The 26759-nt window shown below is 35.5% G+C and overlaps 2 protein-coding genes across 6 annotated transcripts; one reads left to right on the top strand and one right to left on the bottom strand.

Annotated features, from left to right (window-relative positions):
- Nucleotides 1–496: 496 nt before the first annotated feature.
- LOC114756203 (uncharacterized) lies at nt 497–4648 on the top strand. 5 transcript variants are annotated; one of them, XM_028945135.1, is made up of 2 exons: nt 497–685; nt 3194–4648. In XM_028945135.1, exon 2 carries the CDS (start codon nt 3221–3223, stop codon nt 4304–4306), a length of 1086 nt encoding a protein of 361 aa, XP_028800968.1. In that variant the 5' UTR covers nt 497–685; nt 3194–3220; the 3' UTR covers nt 4307–4648. The 5 variants fall into 5 exon arrangements, with proteins under 5 accessions (XP_028800968.1, XP_028800967.1, XP_028800963.1 ...); XM_028945134.1 differs by having other exon boundaries at nt 497–691; nt 3190–4648; XM_028945130.1 differs by having other exon boundaries at nt 498–691; nt 3202–4648.
- A 727-nt stretch (nt 4649–5375) lies between these two features.
- Nucleotides 5376–25045, bottom strand: LOC114756197 (separase-like). The gene is given in 28 exon segments (XM_028945115.1): nt 5376–6111; nt 6210–6297; nt 6505–6557; nt 6560–6743; nt 8699–9095; nt 9593–9833; nt 9945–10224; nt 11775–11975; nt 12951–13053; nt 13946–14183; nt 15993–16802; nt 16885–17008; nt 17126–17389; nt 18033–18122; nt 18203–18568; nt 18657–18800; nt 18944–19054; nt 19167–19388; nt 19503–19619; nt 19711–19971; nt 20439–20564; nt 20680–20788; nt 21262–21737; nt 21822–21953; nt 22209–22295; nt 22372–22549; nt 22958–23743; nt 25017–25045. Coding segments are annotated over 28 exon segments (6732 nt in total). The 3' UTR covers nt 5376–5596.
- Nucleotides 25046–26759: the final 1714 nt, after the last annotated feature.

Below are 26759 nucleotides of genomic sequence, written 5' to 3'. Positions count from 1 at the left end.
TTTCTAATGCCTTAACTTTATATAAGATTTTATTTTAATTCTTTTAAGTTTAGGAAACACATTTTTAGTCTTGTAATTCTAAGTTTCTAAGATATATCATTAACAAAAAAAATAAATTAAAAATTCTAGATATCAATAAAATATTTTTCAATGCTAATATGTATTATAATTTTTAAAATTAAAAATAATATATATAATTATTATATGAAACTAATAGTATTAGAATTAAACAAGTGAAAGGATAATTTATAGAACTAAATAATCAAATTAAAGACGTACCATATTTTCGCTTTAATTTAAATTTAAATGGAAAAAGGAATATGCTAGAGCATCGCTTTAAGAAGCGGACCACGTAAAGCCGCACACTCGGGCACGTCACCATGACCACTCAGCAATCTGTTAATCAGAGCGTGATCTCACCTGCCACGAGAGCGCGTGTGGAAAATCCGGCTGCTCCCATGTCAAAAGCTCACAGGCAGAGAGGTGAGTAGCGTACATATGACTCGAACCCCGCGAATCGAAGCTTTTTCCTTTCATCTTTTCACAATCTCTTGACTTTCGCCGAAGCAAGCAAAGCATTTTGGTGCATCAGATTAGCCCCTGCTTCGTTTTTCTTCTTCTTCTTCTTCCTCTTTCGCGCCCAGAACTCATATCCGTCGATTCTATCGCCTCAACTTTCGATTCGTGCTAGGTGATTCCCTTCCCTCAAAATCTTGCTTCGTGTTCGCTTAAATTTCATCTGTTTTTTTCCCGCTTTAATTGATTTATAGCCACCTGGGATGACCATTCTCCGTGCCCTATTGCTCTGCTTGTTTGCATTTCCATGTTTGGCCTGCCTCTCCATGAATGCAGCAGAGGGGCTTGCTCTTCTATTGATATGTACTAGTATAGTGTCCCCCCCCCCCCCAAAAAAAAAAAACTTCTAACTTTTTTAACCTATTGGTTAGGTTTTTGTTTTTGTGATTCATATATGTGGAAGCTTGAATTACCTGAATGGGAAATTTGGCTGTGCTTTAGTTCTCAGTTTTTGCTTTTATCTCATTTCCTGGTTTTCGCGGCATTCAAGCAGACCATTCTATGTTTTATTTATTTATTTATTTTTTTGGGTCTGGTAAATTTTTGCTGACTGAAGGCGTATTTTTCAATTTTGTGATTAACTATTAGGGTATGATTGGATCTGAGACATCAGATATGTAAAGTTAGGAACATGTGCCTCTTATCCTTGCTCCATGTTCCGGCTATTATTTTATTCATCATGCTTGCTGTCTTTGTTTGCTACTCTTCCTTCTGGACACGTGGTTGATTTGGGCATTTGATTTGAATATCTTACTTTGATTTTTTCTTTGGTTGTTAAATTTATCTCTTCCCGGATCCCTTTGGTTTTTTGAACTGATCTGTCGGACTCAAACTCTGGAATTACGAGGCTGGTGAGTTTTTCCTCCCTGATACGAATTTATGCATAAAAGTTGTGCCTTTTTACTTCCATTTTCAACAAACTTGAAGTTGAAGTGAAAGTGTGAAACACATTTGGGTGCACAATTGGGCTACTTATGGTAATTGCCTTTCTTTAAAGATAAATGTTTGCATTGAGTACTTATTCCATTAATCCACCTATATGTTCATGATTATAATTTACGAGGCCATTATCTTATCCAAAGATGGCTTTTGTATCATTTTGGCATGTATTCTTTAGTGTAATGATAGCATTCGCAATGCAATTGGGTGCTTCTATTTCCAACAAATTTACTTTCTTTTCTCCTATTCTTTTTATTCACTATTCTCGTTCACAAGCTATTAAATTTTCAACGCTTGCCATAGTGATCTGTGCTGATGCGGATAATTTGCCTGCTGATGCGAGAATTGTGGATATTTCATCTCCACCACTTTCTTAAACTTCCCTTCCCTTTTTAAAGCTTTGTTTAGAAGATAGCAGATTTGTTTTTTAAAAAAAAAACAGTTTTTATGGAGAAGACGCTTCCCGTCTAATGATGTTAAACATCTTTTCTCCCCTTGTTTTGTGGATTTTTCGTTATTGCACAAGAATTTTGAAAACATTGATCTGGGAGGGATCATTTTATCACTTGGGACGTATACTATGCATTTCCAAATATGTTCTATTTTTCTTTTCTCTTTCCTCTGTTTCTTCTATGAAGTTATTCCTTGAAGTATTTAGCACATCTGAACAATTGTAGTTCCTGATTACTGAATGCTGCATTGCGATAACGTTACTAGTTAGCCCGAGCCTCTCAATGTCAACTACTTTTGCACACTTCGAACTAAATAAAGGTTGGAAAAACTGACTCCTGATCCCATCTAGTTACTTGACCAGGCCTATGCTGGGCATCTTCCTGTCCTACTGCATATGTATGAATGGTGTCACATTCTTCTACAAGTTTACTCATAATGCTAGACATGCTGTGTTTCCATTCAGCTGTTAATCTCTTCCAGATATTTTTGTTTCAACCACCTTGTTTAATAACGGATGACCATCCCTTTATTGCTTTACATCTTCATCAAACAAAGATGCTCCTGTCTCGAATCACCAAAACAAAAAAAACAAAAAAATTGATGCTCCTGTCTGGAGTGATGCTTCAATTGGGACTTGACTTGCTGATGACTTGCTTTGTCATGCTTCAATTGATATCATAATTAAAGAGTGACCTAATAGAGCATCTGAAATTTGTTAGTTTTGAATTTGTTGTTTTATAAGTGTGACTTCTTTTTTGATGAAGTGGCACTTTTCTCTTTATATGGTTCTCTTTTTATTTGATAATCATCAGGTGGAGAAAATTACTCCTGGCTTGTAGTTTACTTCTATAATATTTGACCGCAATTCATAGGATCGTAGCTTTGTTGGGGTGAGATTACTCTTCTTTTAAGGTCTGCTTGAAGAAGGATTGCATCATAATTTTGCAAAATTGAAATTGGATTTCAGAATTTGTTGAATTTTGTTTGGTCACTAACTTGGCATGTGCTGGCAGAATATATGAGATCACTTCTCCCATGTTTCTGGCTGCATTCAAGTATTGTGACATTTTTTGTATTAACATTGCATTTGAGATGATGCCACATAATTAGGTTTACCTGGTGGCCACTGATTGCTATTGCCATTTATATAAAAAAACAGACAAGCATTATTTTACCAACCTTAAATCTTATAAATCAGCATGACTTGCTGAAATTTTGTAGTCTGATTTCCAGGTTTAGTTGAGATTTGAAAATGGCAAAAGGAAGCAGGGGACGACGCACTTCCCGTCAGTTCAGGCTTACTCCATACCCTCTTCCTTCCTTGAAAAGAGACATCTGTGAGAATTTGTGCACAAAGAAATGCTCAAAGGTTTTGGATAAAAAAGAATGGGAAGACGTGACATGTTCTGTGTGCATGGAGTACCCACACAATGCTGTTCTTCTCCTTTGCTCTTCTCATGACAAAGGTTGTCGTCCCTATATGTGCGGCACTAGCTTTCGTCATTCCAACTGCCTTGATCAGTACAAGAAAGCTTACACAAAAGTTGTCTCTTCTAATAATGGACAGGCAGTGCAAGGCTCTGTCAGTAATCCCAGCCTATTACCAGATTCAAACTTGCCACATGAGAAGGATGAAGTCACAGTGCTGGCATGCCCCCTATGTAGAGGTCAGGTCAAAGGTTGGACAGTTGTCAAACCTGCAAGGGAGTATCTAAATGCGAAGAGGAGAGGCTGCATGCAAGATAGCTGCTCATTTGTGGGGAACTACAAGGAATTAAAGAAACATGTGAGGGCAGAGCATCCCTCAGGATGTCCACGTGATGTGGATCCTGCTGATGAACAGAAATGGAGATGGCTTGAGTGGGAGCGTGAGCGGGAAGATGTTATCAGCACAATAACATCAGCCATGCCCGGGGCAATGGTTTTTGGTGACTATGTGATTGAGGGAAATCATCGAGATCTTGGCGCAGATGAAGAGGAGGGGGCACTTGATGCAAATGATGCAGAAGGCAATGGAAGATTTCAAATGAACATAGACGCTATGAATTTCTTTCTCCTATTGCATGCTGTTAGACAAGGGAATGACCTTAACAGGCGGCTAAGGCCTGAGACGGAGCTGCCTTCCCATCGAGTGTCAGGTCAAAATGGTGCCCGTCATACAAGTCCTGTTGGCAGGTTGGATTTCTCGGATCATGATGATGATAATGAGAGGTACAGTGAAGGTGACGAAGATGGTATATCCCTAGTTAGCCGTTTGCATCGTCATGAGAATGGTGGAGTTCTGCTAAGTCGCTCAGGCAGGAGGCGTAGGCGTAGAGCACACACTGGTGGGCGGTAGTTAACAATATCATGCTGGAATCTGGAGGTGGGAGAAGCACAAGTTTGTTAGGGATTTGTAGGTTCAAAAACTTAAGCCACATAAACTGGGTTGACTTGACACCCAGTTGCACTGATTTTTTCCGGGATATAGGAAAATCAAAAGGTGGGCAATTTATTTCTCTGTTGTAATTTCTTTCACATGTAAATTCAACCTTCCTCCTATCATTAATTGCACATTTCATTGTGAAATTTCCTTGTGTAAGTTTGAAATTATAAAATTTCTAACATCGCCTTGTAATGGCTGGATGCTTCTGAAAATTCAAATAAAAATTTGGCGGCATGTGTTTCTTCACGACGTTGACGAACTGCAGAGCCTCGCATAGTGATATAAACGTACTTCCTCTTTATAATTTTAACCATTTTATAAGGACCAAGAAAACTATTGCAGTTAATCGGTATCCTTATAAATTTTAACTTTTTAATATGTTCTTGAGCTAATGCATTTGGCTTTCATTGTGATCTTCTTTACTAATAATTGTTATTAGTATTTACATGACCTTTTTGCTTCTCGGGAGCATCTCACGTATAATCATGAAAGTTAATATAATAGACAACTTTAAAAAAGATCTTTAAGAAGGGCCAATGGAAACTTAAATAGAAGGCTCTTGTTAAAAAGTAAACGTGAGGGGGTATTAAATCTGTCGTTAATGTATAATAAGTTTCCGATCAGCCACATAGTCGAAAGAATTGCTAAGCATTGGATCTGTTATTAATGCATAATAAGTTTCCGTTCCGCCACATGATCGAAAGAATTGCTAAGTTATAAATTTGAAATGGGACGAAAACTTGCTACTACTAATCTTAAATGTTAGTTCAAACATCAAACTAGACCAACAAACTCTGTAAATCATCCAACAGTTAGGCCCAAGATTTGGCATGTGAGTTTTCACGCATTGCTGCTTGAAGAAAACAATGGAGTCAGCACCAAGCAGCCATACTTAGCTCAATGTAAAGCAAAATTTAAAAAAAAAAAAAAATGTGACAACATCAAACACTATACACCGTCAAGTATACGTCTCTTTCAACCCTTACAGCTAAATTGAAAATTGATACATAACTTATGAATTGACATCAAATATTCGTACTTTATGTTACATTTAAAGAATGGGGTGTATGGGATATATTCTGAAGTTCAAGAAGCATGCTTCTTGAAAATGTTGGCCTCTAATACTGTATTTCTGAACTCGGGGGGAAAAAATCAAAGAATTTACAAGCCATTTATGAATGCTATGCTATATAACCGACGAGTCTAAAGATCCTTCTTCCTCCAGATTCTTGTTGGAACGCCATAACATACTGGGGACGCTCCAATCAAGAAAGGGAGGGTGCAAGCTTCACGTGCCTGACTCATGAATGATGCAATTTTGGGTCTGTGATCACAATTACTCTTAAAGGTGTCACTTTCACATTCTTCTATGGCTTTCTTTCTAGAAGATTTCTTTTTTGCTTTACCCTTGCCCTTCAAGTTCATGGCCTCAAATTCTTCTGATAATGAATTACATTGCAAACATTCCCCAGAAAAATTTAATCTTTCTTTCAACCAGGCATCAAGCATAGCCTTCCCAAACCGATCTATATCCTTGTCTGTCACCTCCCACAGATTGGCAACTATAGCTGGAGAACCAGCCAGAAGGTATGAAAGGGGAATACCTTGTGGGGCGTAGCTCCCATGTAAGGTCAATGAACCGCTGCTGCATCCCATTAAAAGTGTAGCAGCACATTTATCAAGCTTCTGAATCTCTTGCCTGGAAATGTATTGTGCTCCTGTAATGCAAAGCCATTACAGATAAATCATAATATATGTAAGGGCCCTGAATGACCAAGAGGAATTTTGCTCTATTGATAAATTTCTTTGAACTTACCGCTTCCATGGCCAAAGTATATAAAAAGGTCATGGCTTTTCAAGGCTGCAGCTAATTCTTCCACGGTGGGTCTGAAACCTGCCTTACCCTGTAAATTAATAAGAAAATTCAAAGCCTTAATTGTCCAGTGGAATATCCTAGCATTTCTTCCATAATATTGTTAATTTTTCTTTTTATGAAACTAGCACCAGCCCAGTTAATGCGGTTGTACAAGAAGAAACAAAATTATCAAAAAATTGCATGTAATCCGGCAGAAACAGTTAAACTACAGTTCTGATTCAAACTGGTAATTTACCTCTAGGTTTTGACCTCTAAACCAATTCTCAAATTCAGTTTGAGTGCTAGTAGATCACCATCTGGGTTCAATAGATAAAAAGCGTCCTGTGGATCTATCAAAGGAAAAGACATTGAATTCCCTTCTACTTGCTTGTGATGGGTGCTGCCCCTCTCAAGAAGGCAAGAGATGCTGCTAACTGATGGCATGCGATAGACCTCCTGGTTTCTTAGCACCGGCAAACTTTCCCAAGGAAGCATCTGTCAGGGTAATGGAGCTTGTTATTGATTCAGTATATAAAGGCCAAGAAAAATCAGTGTTTAAAAACGCAAGACTCTGGGTTTTGGCCGAAACTTAAATGACATGCCCCTTGCGCTTGAGTCATCCTTTGCTTAAAAATGAGAATACCCTATCTGACTCAAAAGCAGGGCTAGAGAATACATGTGCTAACTGATGCACTATCTTGGTCACAAATCGGAAATGCTGCAGCTCGGAATGATGTGATTATAGAATGAAGACATAAAATGTTGCAGAGATACGGGCCTCTAAACGCCACAACTCATGGCACCTGAGGTAGCACAAGCTTAACATAGCACGCAGCCGCAGCCACGCATCATAATTCAAATTGATATATAATACCAAATCAATCAATAATGAAACTATCGACACACATTATAATTAAAAAATAAAAATTTACCTTCATATTTTCATTCGATTCTTATTTTGGGCCCTATAATATAAAAATTTGTAATTGGGCCATTACAATTTACAATTTTTTATAAAATTTAAATCTTACTGTTAAAATTCCATCAAAATTCAGTTAAATTTTATCAATACGTAATAAGTACTGTCTTAAAAATCTCTCTCTCTCTCTCTATATATATTCATATATTTATATATATATATAAAATATATATATACACACTAGCAAAGTAAGATTTATATTTATATACCAATGAAGGTAAAAACTATAGCTAGCAAAGTAAGATTAAAGCACACGGGAAAAAAATCACAAAACTGCAACAATATGGACTAAATCAAAAATTATTTCAACGAAAAGGATTTAATCACAATTTGTTAACTTATAAGGACCAAATTAAAAATTAAGTCATGCTATAAGAATCAAAAGCATATTCTAAGCAAAAACCAAGCATTGTTATATACAAATGAAGGTAAAAATTAAACTAACAAAGTAAGATTAAATCACACGGGAAAAAATGACAAAACTATAACAATATGGACTAAATCAAAAATTATTTCAACGAAAAGGATTTAATAACAATTTTTTAAATTATAAGGACCAAATTAAAAATTGAGTGAAGCTATAGGAATCAAAAGTATATTGTAAGCAAAAACTAAGCATATTTGTATACAAATGAAGGTAAAAATTATAGCTAACAAAATAAGATTAAATCACAAGGGAAAAAAATGACAAAACTATAACAAAATGGACTAAATCAAAAATTATTTCAACGAAAAGGATTTAATCATAATTTTTTAAATTATAAGGACCAAATTAAAAATTGAGTGAAGCTATAAGATTCAAAAGTATATTGTAAGCAAAAACTAAGCTTACATTGAAAAGGAAGAAAAAAACTCAAAAATCACCCAAGATTCAACTTGGTCATAAAATACATCAACCACTTAATTCATGGAAATGTCAATGGAAACGCAGGTTAGAAGCCTAATTATCATCCAAGAGATCTAACAGAATGTAAAGAAAATCATGATGAACAGAAAATCCTGTCATGTTGTTCCAATATACTTTCGCTGCGAATTGCAGCTGGAAAATTGAAGTGGTGATTGGCTGGTGTAATGTAGTTGCTGGAGATCCTGAACTGTCAAAATTACAGATGACATTTATCTCTGGACAAAGACAAAGGCAGTAGAGTTGATATTGCTTTGTTTTACATGGGCGCTACAAACAGGCTGCTATAGCGAATACAGTGCTTCAAATAGCCGGGCTACGAAAGAAGTTTTTATGCTACAACTGTAGCATAGCGCAACGACATCGTGGATGGCTACAGGTATAGTGGGTTCTTATTAACTTTCAATTCAATCTGAGAAATAATTATCAACATACATATTTGTATAGAGAGAGAATGAAGAAAACGAATTTTACTAACATTAACTCTACTATGTTACTGCAGGACGTGTTCAAAAGCATTTAACAAGAATTTAATGGTTATAATTAATCTTTTATCGGCATGCATACCTGAATGTCATAATCCAACACAAGAATAATTGGCTCCCTGCTCTGTTCCACTTCAAACATGTTTAATGTTTCATTTAATATTTGAAACGCAAGCTCAGATGACGTCCCAAATTCACTGGCTGCATTTGACGTTATGCCACGCCATGCTTCATCACAGTAACCTACTTTAGCAATATAGCAGCCTTTTTTGAAGCAGAGTTGCGAAATCCACGTATCTCCTTCAAAGTCATTCTTGGAGCCTAGAATGACTTTAAGAATACCCTCATGGACATCCAATTTGCATTTAGATCTTAGATCATGCACAAGCTTCTTGTGCACCAAATCCAAATTCTTGTGGTCCAACCATTCTCCGAGAAGCAAGTATTTCCATGAACCAAACCATGAATCTTCAATGTTCCTGACAAATTATAGTAAGGCAAATGTGAATGGGAAGATAAATAATAGTGTCCCCTCACCCCCCACCCCAAAAAAAAAAAAATTCCAAAATTTTTATCCATGGTGTTTGTGCATTGTGCCAATGACTTTCGGGATTCGTTATAATAACAAATAAGCGAAATTATTGTCACCTTGAGCAAAGCTATTCAATAATGAATGGTGCCAAGAAGAAAAAAGGTGCATAGAGGGCTTGAGCGGTCAAAACAGTCAAGTTCTTTCGCTAAAAAATGCACCTCAATATTTTATAGTTAAATTTTCAACTTAAAATTCACCCAATAATTTTTAAGACAAATCTCAAGGTATACCAGTAGAGAAGTCACGCTTTCTAGAATCACCCAAAAAATTATGTAGGCTTTTAGGGCAATTCAGATTGACATGTGAAAATATACCCAAAAATAACAGTGCAGGCTTGAAACAGAAGTCAAATTGAAGTGTCAAAACATAAAGCAGGCGATGCACCTCAACAATTTATTAAGGCGCTGATCAAGCTTCATTCTCCACTTCCACCACAGCATCCTATTTCTTTTTGTGTCTTCCAAAGGGAATACTGAGGAAGAGTAATTTTCTTCCAATATCGTTTTGAAAGCAGGAACTACATTGTCAACCGCTGCAAAACCCCAAGGACAGTGCCAGGGCTTACTTGAGTTCTCACACTCGGAAAGAGTACCCAAACCAGAATTTGCTTCATCATCATCATCTTCTGCACTTGGCCACAAAAAAATACAAATTAGCATGTCAAAATGTCTAACAGAATAAGCCTGTACAATATACTATACATGTATAAATGCCCAAGTCCACATAAGCTAAATACCTTCTGAAATTGAGTCCACAGGTAGTAACATCACAACAGGTTCAGTCTTGGAACTAAATCGCGACACCAACATCCAGGCATCAACACACGTAGGATGAAGCAGCAATTCTTGTAGCAAACTAGTATAATCTCTTCCAAGTAAACTTATACTGACAATTGTCGTAGAAGGAAGACCAACCAAAAAGTTCTTCACACGTTCTTCAAGATCTAAAGTGGCCTCCGGTGCAAGCCTGTGACAGCAATGCTTCATATTGCATGTGAATTCACTCTTTTCTCTATTCTGCAATCACAAAAGCTATTCCCTATGTCACTCGTCCCTTCCCTGATGCAGGAAGATGCAGGAAAAAGGTATACCCAGAAGTTGTGAAATCAACCACTTCTTATTACATACTACAACATCAGCCTACGATGCTGGAAAAAAGAACAATAAATCTCTGAATATTAGTTGATATTGTCACGTTTAGGATAATCCAAGAATAAAACTCCATTTTGATCCATCCTCAACTGGATCCCTAAAAGATTTTTGTATCACTCTAGTACTTTAAAATTTGATTTCTTCCAGTTTCATCCTTCTAGAAGTAGAAAATTTATATTGCACGATCTTTTAAGGAGCAAATATCCGTTATGAATGAAACATATCAAACTTTCAATCTGAGGGAGCCAACTGCGGATCCATGAGTGGTTCTAATCTGAAATACATTGAAAACACTGCCCCAGGTGTATGCAAAAACTTATTGTTAGACTAGCCTATTGGGTAGAAGAAAGATGATCAAGAAACGCCTTGAGGGTTCTGGTTCCTACTGTTATAGTCAGCTGCAATAAACTGTTTTGCATAAGGATTGAACTAAATCTGGTAGCATAATGGATCATCCGTGTCTATTTTTTTTGCCTCATTTAAGTCAAATAATCCCACAAACCAGTTAGGTTGAATAAGATGGTTTACAAGTTACATATAAATTAAAGGAACACTAAAATTTTAGTCACATAATTGCAGCATTTTACATTTATGAAGTCATAAACATGATATTTGCAATTTAATGTCAAATATTTTAAAACTTTTCATAAGAGTTACTTACTCAATACATCACGGGTCTTTTTGAAATTTAAAATATTAGCGAGGCCATGGTTTGATCCCAGTTTGAATCCAAGCAGCCACTTTTTCAGGTCAGCTGATCGGTTAATTTTCCAAAGGCATGTAGAGTCCTCTTGCCAGCTAGGCTAGACCCTTGATTGACTATTGGCGTTAAATAACAGCCAGAGTTTAGATGCTAGTCGAACAATGCCTAAGTAATGCCTAAGTGCAAATTACAAAATTTCGCATCCTCCATCAGCAAACTTAGAGAGCACCATTCCCATTTCTATTTAAAGAGTAATAAACTATGAGTACAAAGAAATTATGTGCTTTCTAAAAATATAATATGGAATAACTAGCACTAAAGTAATAGTGAGCACGATATGTGATTATCAATTCTCACGCCAAGAATTAGGGTTCCTTTTTATAGGTCAGTAAGTCAAAAGGATAACTAAAATCCTACCAATAAGTGTGAAAACCCATTTCATTCCAAAAGCTTAAATTGTCAAGGGAAGCCCAAGAATATTCATATGTTCTCTAACATTCCCCCTCAAGCAAAATCCTTTGATCTTGAAGCCTGAAAATACATAGGCCCATGGTAGTACAAAAATTAAAAGTTCAAGTAAATAAGAGTGGCAACTATCAAACTTTTGACTACTTATTTGAAGAAGCTTTACAGTTTCATTTCAAGAGCTTTAGTTATCAGGAAAAGGCTCGACAATTAATTTTGGAACTTCTCTAAAACGCATCAAACATACCTCAGCATCAATTAAGGGTTGTACTACTTTGCATCTCCCTCTTAGATTTGAAAAGAACTGGTAGGCAAGATGAGTTCCAATTGAAGCTTGATGAAAATATGAAGCCCAGTAATTTTCATCCAAAGCTTTGCAAAATGATGACAAAGAAAATTGCTCATTCGAGGCAGAAACTATATATATCACAGCAAGTAATCTGGATACCTGTTGGAGTGTCATTAACATTCAAGGTCACACAACCTGCTCTACCAATTGTCTTGAAAAGGAATAACGGAACAGACCAAAAGCCAGACAGTAATACACTCAGATCTGCTTTCAAAATATTTTCGAATCATATTTCTTGTGTTCCTTTAGTACTGTAAATTAACGTATTGTATTTATGAAGTAGACATTGACATAGTCACATACACATAACAGAACACAAGCACGATAGCAGATCAAACTTCAGAAATATAGAACATGAGTATGACATGAAATAGCATTTATATATTTTTTAAACTTCTCATTAGTGATATACTCCTAGGAAAAAATAAAACTGGTAATATTACATATTCTAGGTATCTTAAATGATTTTTTTTCTAAAAAAAATAAATGAATCAAAAGTTGTTAATAAACTATCGTTAAACTTATCCTTGCACAAAATTTAAGGAAAAACTCCAATTATCTAATCATGATGGCTTCTCTTCATTCATTTTGTGGGTCTCTTTTTTTATTTTTTGGAGATCATTTGTGTCTGAGCCATGTTTTGCTGACTTAACTATATTTGGCATGCGGCCAAGCTGCATATAAAGCATGTCTAAGCCAATTTTGGTCTGTTCATTTTGACCCATCCATTCATATGAAGAATGTGTCATGAAGTGAAGTCTATGTTTTGTAGTATCCCAAATAATCTGTTACTCTGCATGAACCTTCTCTTCATCCTTCCACATAAAATGGCCAAAAATAAAACCTAATAGTATAGGGAAAGCGATCAGAGTTACAATAGATCTAAACAGGCTTAAAAGGCTGCAAGTGCTAAAAGTCCAAGATGTTTGTTCCATAAAGTCAATATTGGTTCATGCTTTGTCAGGACAGGGCTCTTAATCTGCCATCAGGAAATGACTAACCTTTGCAACTGAGAACATATCTAGGAAAGATAAAAAATAATAAATAAATGATATCAGGAAAGAGATGTTTGACCTTCTGAAAAAGAAGAGGAACCTCACAAGAGAGTACAAAGGCTAGCATCAGCCAGGATGCAAGATCTTCAAACTTGATGCAAGATAAATTAGCGAAAATAATCCTGGCAGGCAAAAGGCACAATAGAGCAAGTGAATGAAGTTGGTTAGTAATACAAGCTTATGCCTACGAAGCATCAAGTATAACAGCGTAAAATTTTATGAATGTAGCCCAATGGAAACACAATTGTTGGAATACTCGTAAACAATGACGATGCAACACTACCGCAAAAGCTTAATGCAAGATTTTATTCATGCCATCTTACTGCAAAAGTTTTGGTTTGGTTCAAGGAAGGATTTTAACATTGTTTGAAAGTACACCCTTTAAGCAGAGTTGTGGTGCTTATGGTCAAAGTGTAATGCTAAAGCTTGTTACCAAAGAACTTTCCCCTCATATTCCTTACAGAACAGGGTCATCTTTTAACTCCTTTTTAGTGCGGGTGTAGGCTCATGGATTCCCTAGGGGCTTTGTCTCATGGATTTATAAAGGGACTGGAGAGATATTATGTGCTAACATTTTCCATTTGTACACAACGGACTTTAAGAAAGAAGAACCAAAAATGATTCACCCATCAATATGCGCAGAAGACAACAAAAATAACAAAATTCCATGAAGTGTTTTACATTACAAAGTTCCAAGGAAAACAAGATTTTTGACAACTAGAGAACGTTTCTTTTTGAAAAATGTCAAAATTGGATTGCATGAGACAAGAAGAAGAAGATAGAAATATCTAGTTTTAAGCAGTCAGATAATTTCAGAAAGTACACGTGTAATGTCTTATGCATTGTCATGCATGACTTCATTATTGCTATAAGCACATTTTAGATGCCGATGTCTAATTATCTATCATAAAACAACAGGGAGTAACGTTTTCTCATCAAGAATGGAGGAAGCTCACATATGCAGACTTTAATGAATTTAACTCGTAAGTTGTGCTAATTACAATTTACAAATACCTAGTATGCTTGGAACGATAGCTCCTCAAAGAGAACCAACAAATGTCATAGAGTATTTCTGCACGTTCAATAGCAAAAACATCTCCTCGGTACTCTTTTGCAACTAAAAGGCGAAAATAATCAAGTGCTACAGGAGCCAACTTTTGGTAGAATGAGTTTCTGCTGACTAGAACTGATATTCTTCTGAGAAGTATTTTATGTGCATCATCAATTTGACTAGGATATGCAAGAGAATTTCCTGCAAGCCAGAGAAGGAATGGTAAAAAATTATGTACTATGAATTATTGCTTGGCTTAATCCTTCAGAAAAAAATTGGCAAAAGATACGAATGTCTATGGGTGCATTTGTTAAAATCGAAGACAATTGTGGCGCAAATTCCATGTTGAAGCAAGGTGACAAGAATTCTCAGCAACAAAATTTGTAATATTTGAAAGGATTTAAAATCTATGTCCTGCATGTATATTAAATTAAAGTGAAAAATAAGGCTGTACTAAACAAAACTACTGTCATTTCACAATTCAAATAAGAAAAGGGCTGCAGCTGAAAGCATTTTATGACCTCCAATATGTCATGTGTTCCGAATAATTTTTCAAAAATTAATGAAGTGTTTAACACCCTTTCAAAGCCAAACTTACTGATGTTTACAACACTGACTTGAGTTTTCAGACAACTACGTAAAGAACAGTCAGAAACCAACTTTTGCGTACTCTACAACTCTTGGAGGTATTCACTGTGCTTTTCCCAGCATAGTTATCCCTATTTCCAAGAAATTATGCTGACAGCTAATAATGGCTTTACATTACCCTCATCCCTCCTTCTTAGGAGCTTTCAATCAGTTTTAAATCTTAGTATCCAAGAGTCAAACCCGATCAAATATTAAGAATGTGCCACGAAGTGGATTGCTAAAAGATTGAATAGAAGTCTTTGGAAATTCTCTGGTATCCTTTATTTACATGTTAGGATTTTATTATTATTCAAGTTTTTGGAAATTCTCCGGTATTCTTTATTTACATGCTAGGATTTTATTATTATTCAAAAACCTTGTAGTTCTCCCTCTTCATTTTATTTAGAAGAATAGTTGCCATCATCTTGATAGATTAACTTTTCTGTTCAGATTTATCCAGTTTAGTGTAAATAATGAGGGCTGAGGCCAAATATGAGGGGCCTAATCGTGTGCATGAGTGATTAGCCATCAATTACAACATGGTGTCAGTGTTGTCAAGATCTACCAAAATCCTCCCTTCTGTTTTGGTTTTGTCAAAATGTGATGTGTGTATATATCCCGTCATCCTTCCGTAGTTCAGCTGTCAAAAGTTTTGGAGAACAACATTCCTGAAGGGTGTGCATTTAACAACATTTTAATATTAGTCTTACCGTTATTTATTGATTTTTTTTAAATTAATTTGTATCTGTTCTAAATGGCATTATCTTTTTAGGTTTTTATTGCCTTATCTTTCTATGATGATACAATAATTTAATTCCTAGACTTTGTTAGGTTGTTAGGTTATTATTCTGACTTATGTTTTGGCGAAGAGAAGTTAATTTTAGTTATGAGTAATAGTAGTAATAATCATAACAACAGAGAAAACTTCTTGTCTGCATGGTCAAGGGTACCGAGCCTTCCCATTCATCACATTTCTTTGTTCTGATCATAACTTTCCAAATCAAGGAAGCGTAGTTCTCATTTCTCAATACCATCATATGACATAAAAAAATGACATTAAAAAAAAACATGAAAGAAACTATGGGAAGCATTGGAATTTTCATATGAGAAACTTTGACCATCAATGCATGCGAAAGAGTGCCCAGAAACAAGCTAAAACAAAGGCAAATAAAAGTAACTTCGAATTTGATATTCTTTTGCAACGGGCACAAGGATGTAGCTCTTGAGCTAGTAGCTTTCAAAGTTAGATAATGCAGATAGTTTTAATTTAGACAAATTCACACAAAAGAATTTTCAATATAATGCATATAAAATATTTACAAATCATTCGAAAATAATCTATTTTTTTCAGCAAAAACAGTAAACATAAAAACGCAATCATACCTAGTTGAGTGAGTAGCTTCATTGACAACTGCCTACGGACAAACTCCCATTTGAGAAGAATGAAATCTTTCATTAGCCCAGATTTCATAATTTCATGGGGAATACAGTGCCAACACCTCATATTGATTTGATTGCATGTTGCTGCACATCGTGAAGACACAGTGCAATCTGTATCCTTCAAAACTGAGACTTGCTGGGAAAGCATATCTGAGTGGTCAGAAAGAGAAACACGGTTCCCCTCCAAACTTATTGAAGCACCAACTTTTGACTTGGTAAGACTGCTTGCAAGTTGGTTCTGAGACAATCGATATTTAGAACGGGTGAACCTCGAATTATTCTCAGGTACTGAAGTTTGCTCCTCTGATAAACACTTAGCTGCATTATTATTCTTTCTAGTCTGTTTAGATCTAATCTTGGTTTCTGGCTCTTCTCTCCTGCATTTCAACTCATTTACACTATCTTCCGTGACTGTAAAGTAGGCAGAAGTCTTACAAGCACCACATCTGACATCTGTTGTACACCCATCAATATCATCTTGAGGACAGCTAAGCGGGTTTTTCCACTCAGAAATATTTAATTTGTCCAGGGCTAATTTGTAACATTTTTCAGCCATCCCTACAGGAACATCCCCTGTACTACTGTCGAATCTACTTTGACACAAATCTCCACGGGATTGATGCAGAGTTGCTTCCATTATCAGCTTGCACTTTGAGCAACAAAACGATGTGCTGCTTTCTTTCAGTATATGTTCACAACTTTGAAGTTCCTTTTCTGCTAAGTCCAAAAGTCCTTTCTTGGCATACAATTTTCCTAGCAGTATAACGCATAAAAGAAAATCATTAAGACCAAGCAGAGAATGAAATTTTACCAATTCATCAAGTTTATTTCATACCTAATATTAAAGAGAAAGCAACCACAAACAATGATAACTTCAGTTTGCATGATATGGCTTTGCCCCACTGTAGAGTAGTTTCAGCCTCAGCTCCATTTCCTATCATCTCATGAATTATTCCAACCTGCATTCAGTACACAAGATCAGAAAAGTATCCTGCAGTTTATCTTAACATAGGATCCACCAACGATGCTTTCTAACTTCCCCACATTAGAGGATCAAGAGATATACGAAGTCAAACCTGAAGCGTACTCTCCAGATAGCACTGCATGATTTTCCATGGACTAAGATAGCCATCTTTCAAGTCCCATGACACAGAATCAAACAACAAAACTTCTCTGGCTACTGATTTATTCATTCCAAAATTCTCAATAATGTACCCAAGATTGTGAGAGAATACACGCGCTTCCTTGTTTTCTCCAGCCTGCTGCTGAACAGTGTACATAAATTTCCCTTGGAAAAGTTTGGCACGCAGCCTTTGAGCTTCTTTTGCAAATGAAAGAGCCTAGTGAGGAAAACATGAGATCATTACGAAGTTGAAAAACAATGTACAGCCAAAGGTGTAGGCCCAAAAATAATAGTAATAATAATAATCAAAGTACAAAGCTGGACCACCAAAAGACTCGAACAAGATTCTATAGTTTATAATTAAAATGATATTTAAATTACAGGCTCACAAAATATTTAAGTACTAATTTAAAATGCCGGTCTATAATTACTCATGATGCAGCTGATAAGACCATACAAACTACAGCCTGGCAACTAAGAAATACAAAAATCTAGAACTTTTAGAAATACATGCCAGTTCATGAAGACGGCTTCAAAGAAAATAAGACACATCCCATAGACACTACACTGATTAACTAATTTTAAATTTTTTACGCTTCAATGAAACTTTGTTTTCTAAGAAAGTTTAAAAATCAAATAGAAAAAGATTGATTAGCCAAAGAATCAAAACACACAAAAGATTTTGTCAACACAACCCAAAAGAGTAGAATATTGATCATCCTTTGTGCCATCACTTGCAAAAGAAATACCAAATAAGAAAAAGAGAAATAAAAACTAAGAATAATTGTTACTGATTCACTAGTTAGAGGATTGACGGTGCAGTAGCATAAAAGTCTAAAAACAAATCCATTGCTGCTTACCTCTGTTAACTGTCCGCTTGAAATAAGTCTTGGACAGAGATCATAGTAGAGACACCCAGCAAGAAAAGCAGATTGGCTTGAATCAGGAACCTAGAAGTAAAATCAGAAAAACAAAGTGAAGATCCTAATAAAAAAAGCATTATAAAAGAAATTGAGTCAAAAGGGCTTACGCTTGACATTAATTCAAGTGCAGCTTTTCTAATATCATCAACTTCGATGTCTATCTGGAAAGAATTTCTGTGATTGTAAGAACCCCTTGGTAAGTCGGCAAACAAAAATGAGAAAGTCTGTTGAAACCCTATCACTCGTGGTTGGAAGCCCTGAAGATAGCGTATCCAGAAATCAATACTGGAAAGTTCTTCAAAGTGTTCTGATGATTTCGAGATGAATTCCTCATCTACAGGAGAAATACAGAGTGCATGACTTATCCTTCTGCTTTCCCACAGCAAGGCCAACCACTTCTCAATGGAGAGTTTCTTCAATTTAAACAATCTAATCATTAGCCGATATGCATCGTTATAAAGTTCCATGAAACCCTGTAGAGATAGCATTAATGTCAAACAATCATCCCGATCAACCTTATGCAAAAACTACAGGAACCAAGATAATTAAAACAGAGCAAACCTTCAATTGTAATAAATCAATTATGTTATAGAGTAGTATCATTATATTGTCAGAAAATGCAGAGCCCTCTTCCTTGTCACGACACTCAGGAATGTGAAAGCTTAACCACAGAGTTAAAGCTGCCTTAACATCTTCAAAGATTTGCTGTTCAAATGTACAAACCGAGCTAAACTTTAGCAATGAGGAAATTAAGTTTAACATCATAATTGGCCCTGCCACAAAAAAGAAGAAAGTGCAACAACGTATTAAACTTTAGACTGAAAAATAAGAAATCAATTCACTAGGACCTTTGAGTTAGGCTCAGCTTCCATGGTACATAGAGCACGCAGGCAATATGCGACCGACAATGGGTGATCAAGGGGATTTTTAGTGGCATATATTTCACAAGAAATCTCCTTCTGTTTAAAGATAACAGCTTCATATCAATGGCATATACAACTCCAACAATATGTTTTTTGAAAATGATCAAAGTAATCAATTTGAAAAATACATAAATATTGCTGAGCTTACTATCTTAGTTATTGCTTCAGAGAAACACTGAATACAGTCCTTGAGACCTTCTATGCCACAGACCCTCAAGGCCCTCCCCTTTCTCACTAGAGCTTGTGCTTTCTGAAAATAACTATCTGGATTGACATATACATCTTGCAGGAGGATATCTGAGATTTTCATTTGCATTTGCTGACAGAGCTCTGGGTAAGTAAAACTCATTTCCTCATATGCAGTAAGTTCCTAAACAAGACATAAGAAAAGAAACATCATAGACAAGTTGACAGATTGAATTATGTAGCAGCAAAAATCCATTGATATTTTCATGGAAAACAAATATCTGCTGGGAGGCGACACCTGTTCCAAGATCAGGGCAATGTTCCTCTTCGAAAGCTCTGTTGAGGATGACAGAAGAGAGTACAAGGCGAGGGAACTACTTTTCTCATCCACTTGCTTAACACGTTTACATTCCATCTGGATAGCATACCATATAACAATAAGTGGAACGAAATAAACTCAGAGGCAAAACAACCAAACACATAAAGCAAAATGCTTTGTATGTTACCTTCACCCACTGCTTCACTACAGGCATGGGAGCTGCCAACCTCGCAGACTCATCGTTGACAGCACACCAGTTTTTGAGTATTGATAGAGTTTTCTTCCTCACCTTATGATAGTCCACTTGATAGAGAATATCCAAAAGAAGAGCACTTCTGGTGCAAGTCTCATTTACAAACTCTATAAATTCATCTCGTATTGGACCGCCAAAATGACATTTAATACAGAGCCATGATACCTTACAGCATAAGCTCAGCACCTTTGAAGCCTGCAACGATATTTCAAACAAACAAACAAACAAGAAATGGAAAAGATTTAAAAAAAAAAAGACATTCTACTTATTCATCTATGATCTTCATATTTACATTTTGATAATTCAACGGAGTCAACATCACCCGCACCAAAATGGCCATATTGGATAAGTGGAGATACTTTCATTCACTGTATATGCATTTTTTTTTACCTTCAGATACAATTCTTTTCCTTCATCATTAATAGCAGACTTTGTTGGACTCGTAAACTTTACTGTCAATTGGTGGTTAATATTTTAACTTAGAGTCAAGTACTGAAACCAATTATTGGTTTTCACTGACCAAAGAGCACCATAATACATCAGCTCTGATGTCTCATGAACTGCCTTAGGGAACTATAAGACAACCTTGAACAAAAGCAATATTGAACAGAAAAGAAGTAAACATATCACATTTTAGTAATTGAAAACTGAGAACAAAATACCTCTTTTGCTTCCTTGTTTCTGTGCAAAACTACAGCAATATTGTAGAGACATGCAATTATGTAACCTCTCCCTTCTTTTTGGATATGTTCACTAGCAATAATCTGCTTAATTAGCCGTGCACTCTTCTGAAATGAGAAAGGTAACATAAAATTCACTATTAATTTTGGAGATTCAGCAATGCCATTTTAATCACAACTAAATCATATGGCAATGACAAAGATTAAGACTATTTCACAAAACCTGGATGCCAAGTTTAGTTTTGATGGATAGGGTAAAAGCTGCCACAGCTACATTAAGCAATGTTTTACAGTTTTCGTCAAATCCAATTCCATCCCTTTCTGTTGTATTGCTGTATATGAAAAGGAGTAAATTTTAAAGATTTAATATTATAAACAATCAGTGAGATGAATAAACAAGTGGTGCCAAAGACTATTGTCTACAAACAATTTGAAATATTTTCTATATGACTTTTATCTTCATTGCAATTGTCCATAAGATACTTTCAAGTATAGATAAGTGACATGAAGAATGAGAAATCTGCTCTTGTAACATTAAACAGGACTGTAGAATAAAATAGAAAAATATATGGGCCATCTTGCCATGTATGGAGGACCACAATCAACAAGAATAACAGTAACCAAAAAGAAATCAAAGAGGAGGCCGCAACCAAGAGAATGCTCAACTGCATATGAGAGCACACTCCTGCAAACCCTCGAATCTTTGACAGTTACATGTACAGCACATCTCCAATCAATATGAAATAAAGTATTCAGAATTTAAAGAGAAAATACTTAAAAGATGGTTTTGAACATGTTTCCTTACCTTGGACATGAAAGTATAAGATGACAAAGGAGATGGAACACATCTAAGACAGTGGACAGCGTGTTTACAGCAGAAGCACCATCCTTTCCAGCAACTAATTGTTTTCTTTCCGCATTAATTGCTTTAGCAAGTGGTTGGGAGAAGAATTTCAAAGCATTTAAGGAGTATGGGACGTAAGTCGTAGAAACAAACTGTGTGCTTATTTGATAAGTAAGGCCTTTCTCCTTGACATTGCTTATTTGATAAGTAAGGCCTTTCTCCTTGACATTGGAGCAAATATGGTCTCCACACAAGTTACCAATCACAATTGATAAATCCTGCAGTATGTCCTCATTATCAAGTAAAGTTTCAGTCAAGTATTGAAATTTTGAACCTCCCGAAGATGCAAGGTCTCCATCTCTATATCTCAAATCACAACTAATAAGGAGCAAGCCAACAACATAAATTCTCAGAATCACACGGACAGGTGTCATAACCTGTGATCAAAATGAAATATAAAAATTGACAGCAAGAGCACATAAAAAATGCACTTAATCAAAAATTTAGGGGAAAAAAAACACCTGCTGCATATGTTCTGCAATTTTGTTCAGACGTGCTGCAAATGCACTGCAAAAAACTGCATTCACAGTCTGACATTTATTGACACAATATGATACAAGTTCAACATATTCTATTTCAGTTTCCTCTTCAACCTGAAAGGATAAATTACATTTTTGAACATTAATATTTCAGCTGCACTTTAAGATAAACAATCACTGTTTTATCTCTATGCGGGGAATGCCAAGCAACCTAAAGGGCCATCCTTAGGTCAGTCAACTAAAAGGCAAAGCAACATAAATAACAGATGAGGAACTTGGGGTATTGCAGCATGAGCAAAGGAAGACATGGTGAGATATTCAAATTATGATCAAGAATTAACGAATTGCATGTAATTCATTTTACAATACCTGGCATTCATGAGCAACATGCTCCAGTATATCAATGATATACGGGGATTGCAGCTTGAACAGTGAGGAACATATAATGTGGGCAATCTGCATAAAAATCTGATCAGAAAATCAAGTGAAGAATTTAGCGATGCTTAATTCCAAAAGATGAAAAATAAGTTACCTTGTAAACTCGATCTTTCAATGAAGATTTCACATACTCGGTTAATGTTGCACAGCAGAGGGCTTTCAACATATCCATCTCAATCGATGTTGCCCTCTCAACTAAATATATACAACATTTACCCATATTAACAGCTAACGTCCTGTGCAACTTCTCGCGTGTACTGGCATCTAATACCCTGGAGGAATGAGTTTGGTGAAAAAAGCAAGTTAATAACTTGAATAAATCCAGAAGACACCTTTTTGCTTAAATAAGGCTGATATCCAGGTAAAAATGGGGACAATCATTCCAAACATTACAAGAACGATCTTTTAACAAACAACTGGGTATCACACGATATGTGTGCCCGATGAAAGTGCCTCTTGGAAAGTTGGAAAGATATGAAAAAGCGCAAGGTATCACATTTGTTTCCCTTAAAACGAATCCCAGCTCTTTCATGCAATTATCTTAAAGATATCCTCCCTTCAATAAATGAGGTCAGATCTTTAGCAAAGCAAGCAATCCTTATTCAACCTCCAACCCGAGTTTTAAGCGTGCACATGCCATGTACTATACGAAACATTGATCGCACAATAAATTTCCAAACCTTAACCACGGCCATACTTCCTCCACCAAATCGAGCACCCTCCTATAGTACCCACCGTCTTGGCTCCGTCCCATTGCAGCACACTTCACGAGCGTTACAGTGGTCTCCACAACCAAGACACAGAAATCTTTGTCTCCACCGCCCTTATCTACTTCCGGGAGTAACTTGTTCTTCATTCTCACTGATTTCGAGGCATACCCAGTGAACCGAATCCTCTCCAAAATCCTAAAACCCTCAGTTTCTGATTCCTCGTACCGCCCACACACCTCCAAGCAATGCATCATTCGAAGCCTCATGAGCTCAACTGAATAAGGCTTGCAAGCCAATTGAGAAGCTACGGCATCCAAGCAATCCAAGCACAGCTTATAAACTTCAAACAATTCGTGAGCTAAGTCCCCCCCGCCACCCGATTTTGATGACTCCGACAGGCGCTTGGGAAGAACAGACAAACAGCGATTAAGAAACGAAATATACTTCTTAGCAAGTGAACGGACTAGGGATTGATCCTCTTTGGCCTTCGCCGATTTCTTGGTTCCCTTGGGTTTTCTAAGATCTTCAAATGGGTGGAGATAGTCGGAGAAAAGGGGGAAAAGGCCTACGCAATCGGAGGATTCGAGTTTAGAAATGAGAGATGATTCGCTGGCGGAGGCCATGACGACGATTGCGACGGCGACGGCGAGAGGGAGGGAGTGAGACTGTGAGACCTTTATGACGGAGCAGGCCCCCTGTTGTTTTGAGGAGGAGGGAATGGGAAGCGCGGAGCTCAAAGGCGCGAATAGGGACAGCCTAATTCAAATTTGCTTTGCCAAGTTGACTCCCCCATCACAATGTAACATTTTACAGATAAACCCAGGAAAAGAAAAAGAAAATTTGTGTTAGAGAAAAAATAAATGGAGGGAAAAAAATTGGAAATATTCATTATTTATCCGGAATACCAAATAGTACCTGGAGACCAATGAGACTGCTAGTGCTTAGATCCTATTCGTGTTTTATAATCTCGTATCACAAAAAAGTTCAACTTATATAACATTACAATGATGTAAATTTAAAAAATAATCATCCTACCATATAATTTAGTAGTATCTAGAGCTTTATAATGAAAGTCAATGTTCGCACTTGGCATACTAATGTGGTTTTGTAGCACTTGACGTGAATTCACACTTGTTTTTAGTCATTATAATCACTTTTTTTTGCCAACAGTCATTATAATCACTTAAAAAGAGTTTTTTTTTTGTGTTTTATCAGGAAAACCTCGTTTTACTTAAAATCACTTAAAATAATTTTTAAAAAAAAACTCATGTAACACCAACTATTTACAGCAAAGTAAGTAATTTTGAGGGGTGAAGCCGTGATGTTTCTAAAAATATGTTGGTTCTTTAAATCTTCGTAATTTTCAACATATAATCTCAAAAATGATTCCTCAGAAATTTTTATTTGCTTCAATCATAGTGAGCATGTTTGGAATAGCTTATAAGCCACTTTTCAATCGTGATTTATGGAATACAAGATAAGTATATGAGAAGAATTTTATCTCGATTTACGTAAAATATGCTTATAAGTGATTTTTATCGCTCTACCAAATAGGGCCAGTAAAATGTACTTGGAATGCTTAGAGAGATACTTAGATATTACCTATTAACAAGGTCTTCACATTGACAGCATGATTCGAATTTACAACCTTGTGAGTTATAAAGTAATTTCTTATTAACTAAAGGGTTAATATAATTTTTATTCTTCAAATTTGTCCTCATTTTGGTTTTAGTCTCTCTAATTTCAAATTACAGGTTTTGATCCTTTTAGGAACAAAATGGTTCATGCATTTATTGAATTATAAGGACTAATGTTTTAAATTAAAAAAAATCTGAGGGACCAAAACTTATAATTTTAAATTTGAAAAATCAAAATCAAAATGAAAACAAATTTAAATGACCAAAAATTATATTAACTCTTAACTAGATAAACTCTCATTGCCACTTGTTGATATACTTTTAATTCCTCAAGAGTGAGGAGACTTTTATTGTGGTCATTAATTTTAATGAAAAACAACTTTAAAAGTTACCTGTTCTTAACCTTTTTTTTTTCTGCCATTAGTGTATTTAACAAATTTAAGGATATCAACTATCACTTCTTAAGAATGGTAAAATTAATCAACTTTGTACCATAACTAGAACCTGATCGCTAAAGAAGTAAATCATTAAAATTTAATAAAAATACAATGAAATACAAATTTAGTAAAAATATAAACTGTATTTAAGTACTTACTGCAAGTTCTTATTAAAAAATACTAAAAAAATTAATTTTAACAAAAACTCAAGGAAAAAAAAAGAGTATCGCTCTTTTTTTTTATAATGTCATGTTATCTACTATCTCCGATTTTTAATATAAGAGTTAATTGACTAATATGAGTAGATTAAGAAAACTAGTTAAGTTAATTATTTGTAATAAATAAGTATTATCTTTCCTAAAATATTTTTATTAATCAAATACATTGGTTATAACTATCATTATTACTAGGATTATTTTAGAAAAAATGGATAAACATAAAAGAGAAAGTAAATTAAGGTCTTACATTTAAGACCAAAATAAAAATTAAATGAGTTCTTATATTAAAAATCTAAAATAGTATTTTTTTATGAAATTATCTAATACCACCTCCGGTCTTTAATATAAATCTAACATATTTGTGCATTTTCCCGTCAAAAGAAAGAGTGATCTCACCGTAACTCTTGTGAGAGAGCATAAAAACTCATAATAAATACAATATTTTCTTATTAAATTGGCAAAATATATTAATACTACTTTTTTGGGAAAATGACACTAAGGTCCCACAAAAGAGAAAATACTGCAAAAAAGTCTCTTCAAATCTAATAACTACTTAGGAGTCCCAAAGGGACTTGGTTGCAATAAGACAAATCATAAAAAGACTATGCTGTCCCTGCTGAAATGAAATCTGATTTTGAACCCTATTTCCATTTACGCATTACTATCTCACTCTCCTCTAAAAAACTAACGCTAAATCAACCCTCATTAGAAGCAAGGAACCTCAAATCTGTTTACCTTTGCTGTAATCATTGAAGATCGTCCAGGTATAGGGCATCATTGAAGCTGTTTATGGTCGAAACAAAGCTGTTGTTGTCAGCATCTCTGTGTTCATCTGTGTTCTTCATTTATGGCAATGTATTCCTTTTGTTTCTCTGCAAATTTTTTGAGTTTAAAATAGTACACTAAGACCTTTAGGTTGGTGATTTAAGTTGGGGTTTCATTGTGGGTGAGTAGGATGATGATGGGTTCTCTGTTTTTGGTGACATTGTGAGTGGTTTTGCTCTATGTTAGCATGGTTTAGCATGAAAAGCTGAAGAAGATGAAAGTTGGTGTGGGTAGAAACCTTTTCTGCGAAATGGGATATTGTGTTGTCAATGTAAGCTGCAAAAGTTGTCAATGGATGCCGTGATAGTTGTCAGTAGGGCTGCTTCACTTGTCAATAACAACTGGACGATTGTTGATGCAAATTTACATTACTAATAGCCAGTACGTCTGGGAAGCATTTATTTTGTTTTGTTCATATAGAGGTAAGTTTATAAGTGATGGAGAAGATGATATGAGATATATTAGAGGTGGTGCAAGAACAAAATTATACAAGTACAACATATCACAGAAGTTTTTGTACAAATTTATGAAGAATAATCAATAAAAAATCATTGTGAAGTGTAAGGTTGATAGTTGTCCATAGTATATGAGTGCATACTCGATGGGAGCACATCAAGATATTATGTTTTTAACCACCACAGCATACAGAAGTGAA

The sequence above is a fragment of the Neltuma alba genome, unplaced genomic scaffold (genome assembly GCF_004799145.2).
Source record: "Neltuma alba isolate B1F8T4 unplaced genomic scaffold, ASM479914v2 tig00010376_pilon, whole genome shotgun sequence".
NCBI classification, from domain to species: domain Eukaryota; kingdom Viridiplantae; phylum Streptophyta; class Magnoliopsida; order Fabales; family Fabaceae; genus Neltuma; species Neltuma alba.
The sequence above is the reverse complement of the archived record's forward strand: the minus strand, read 5'-3'. Positions and strand labels throughout refer to the sequence as shown.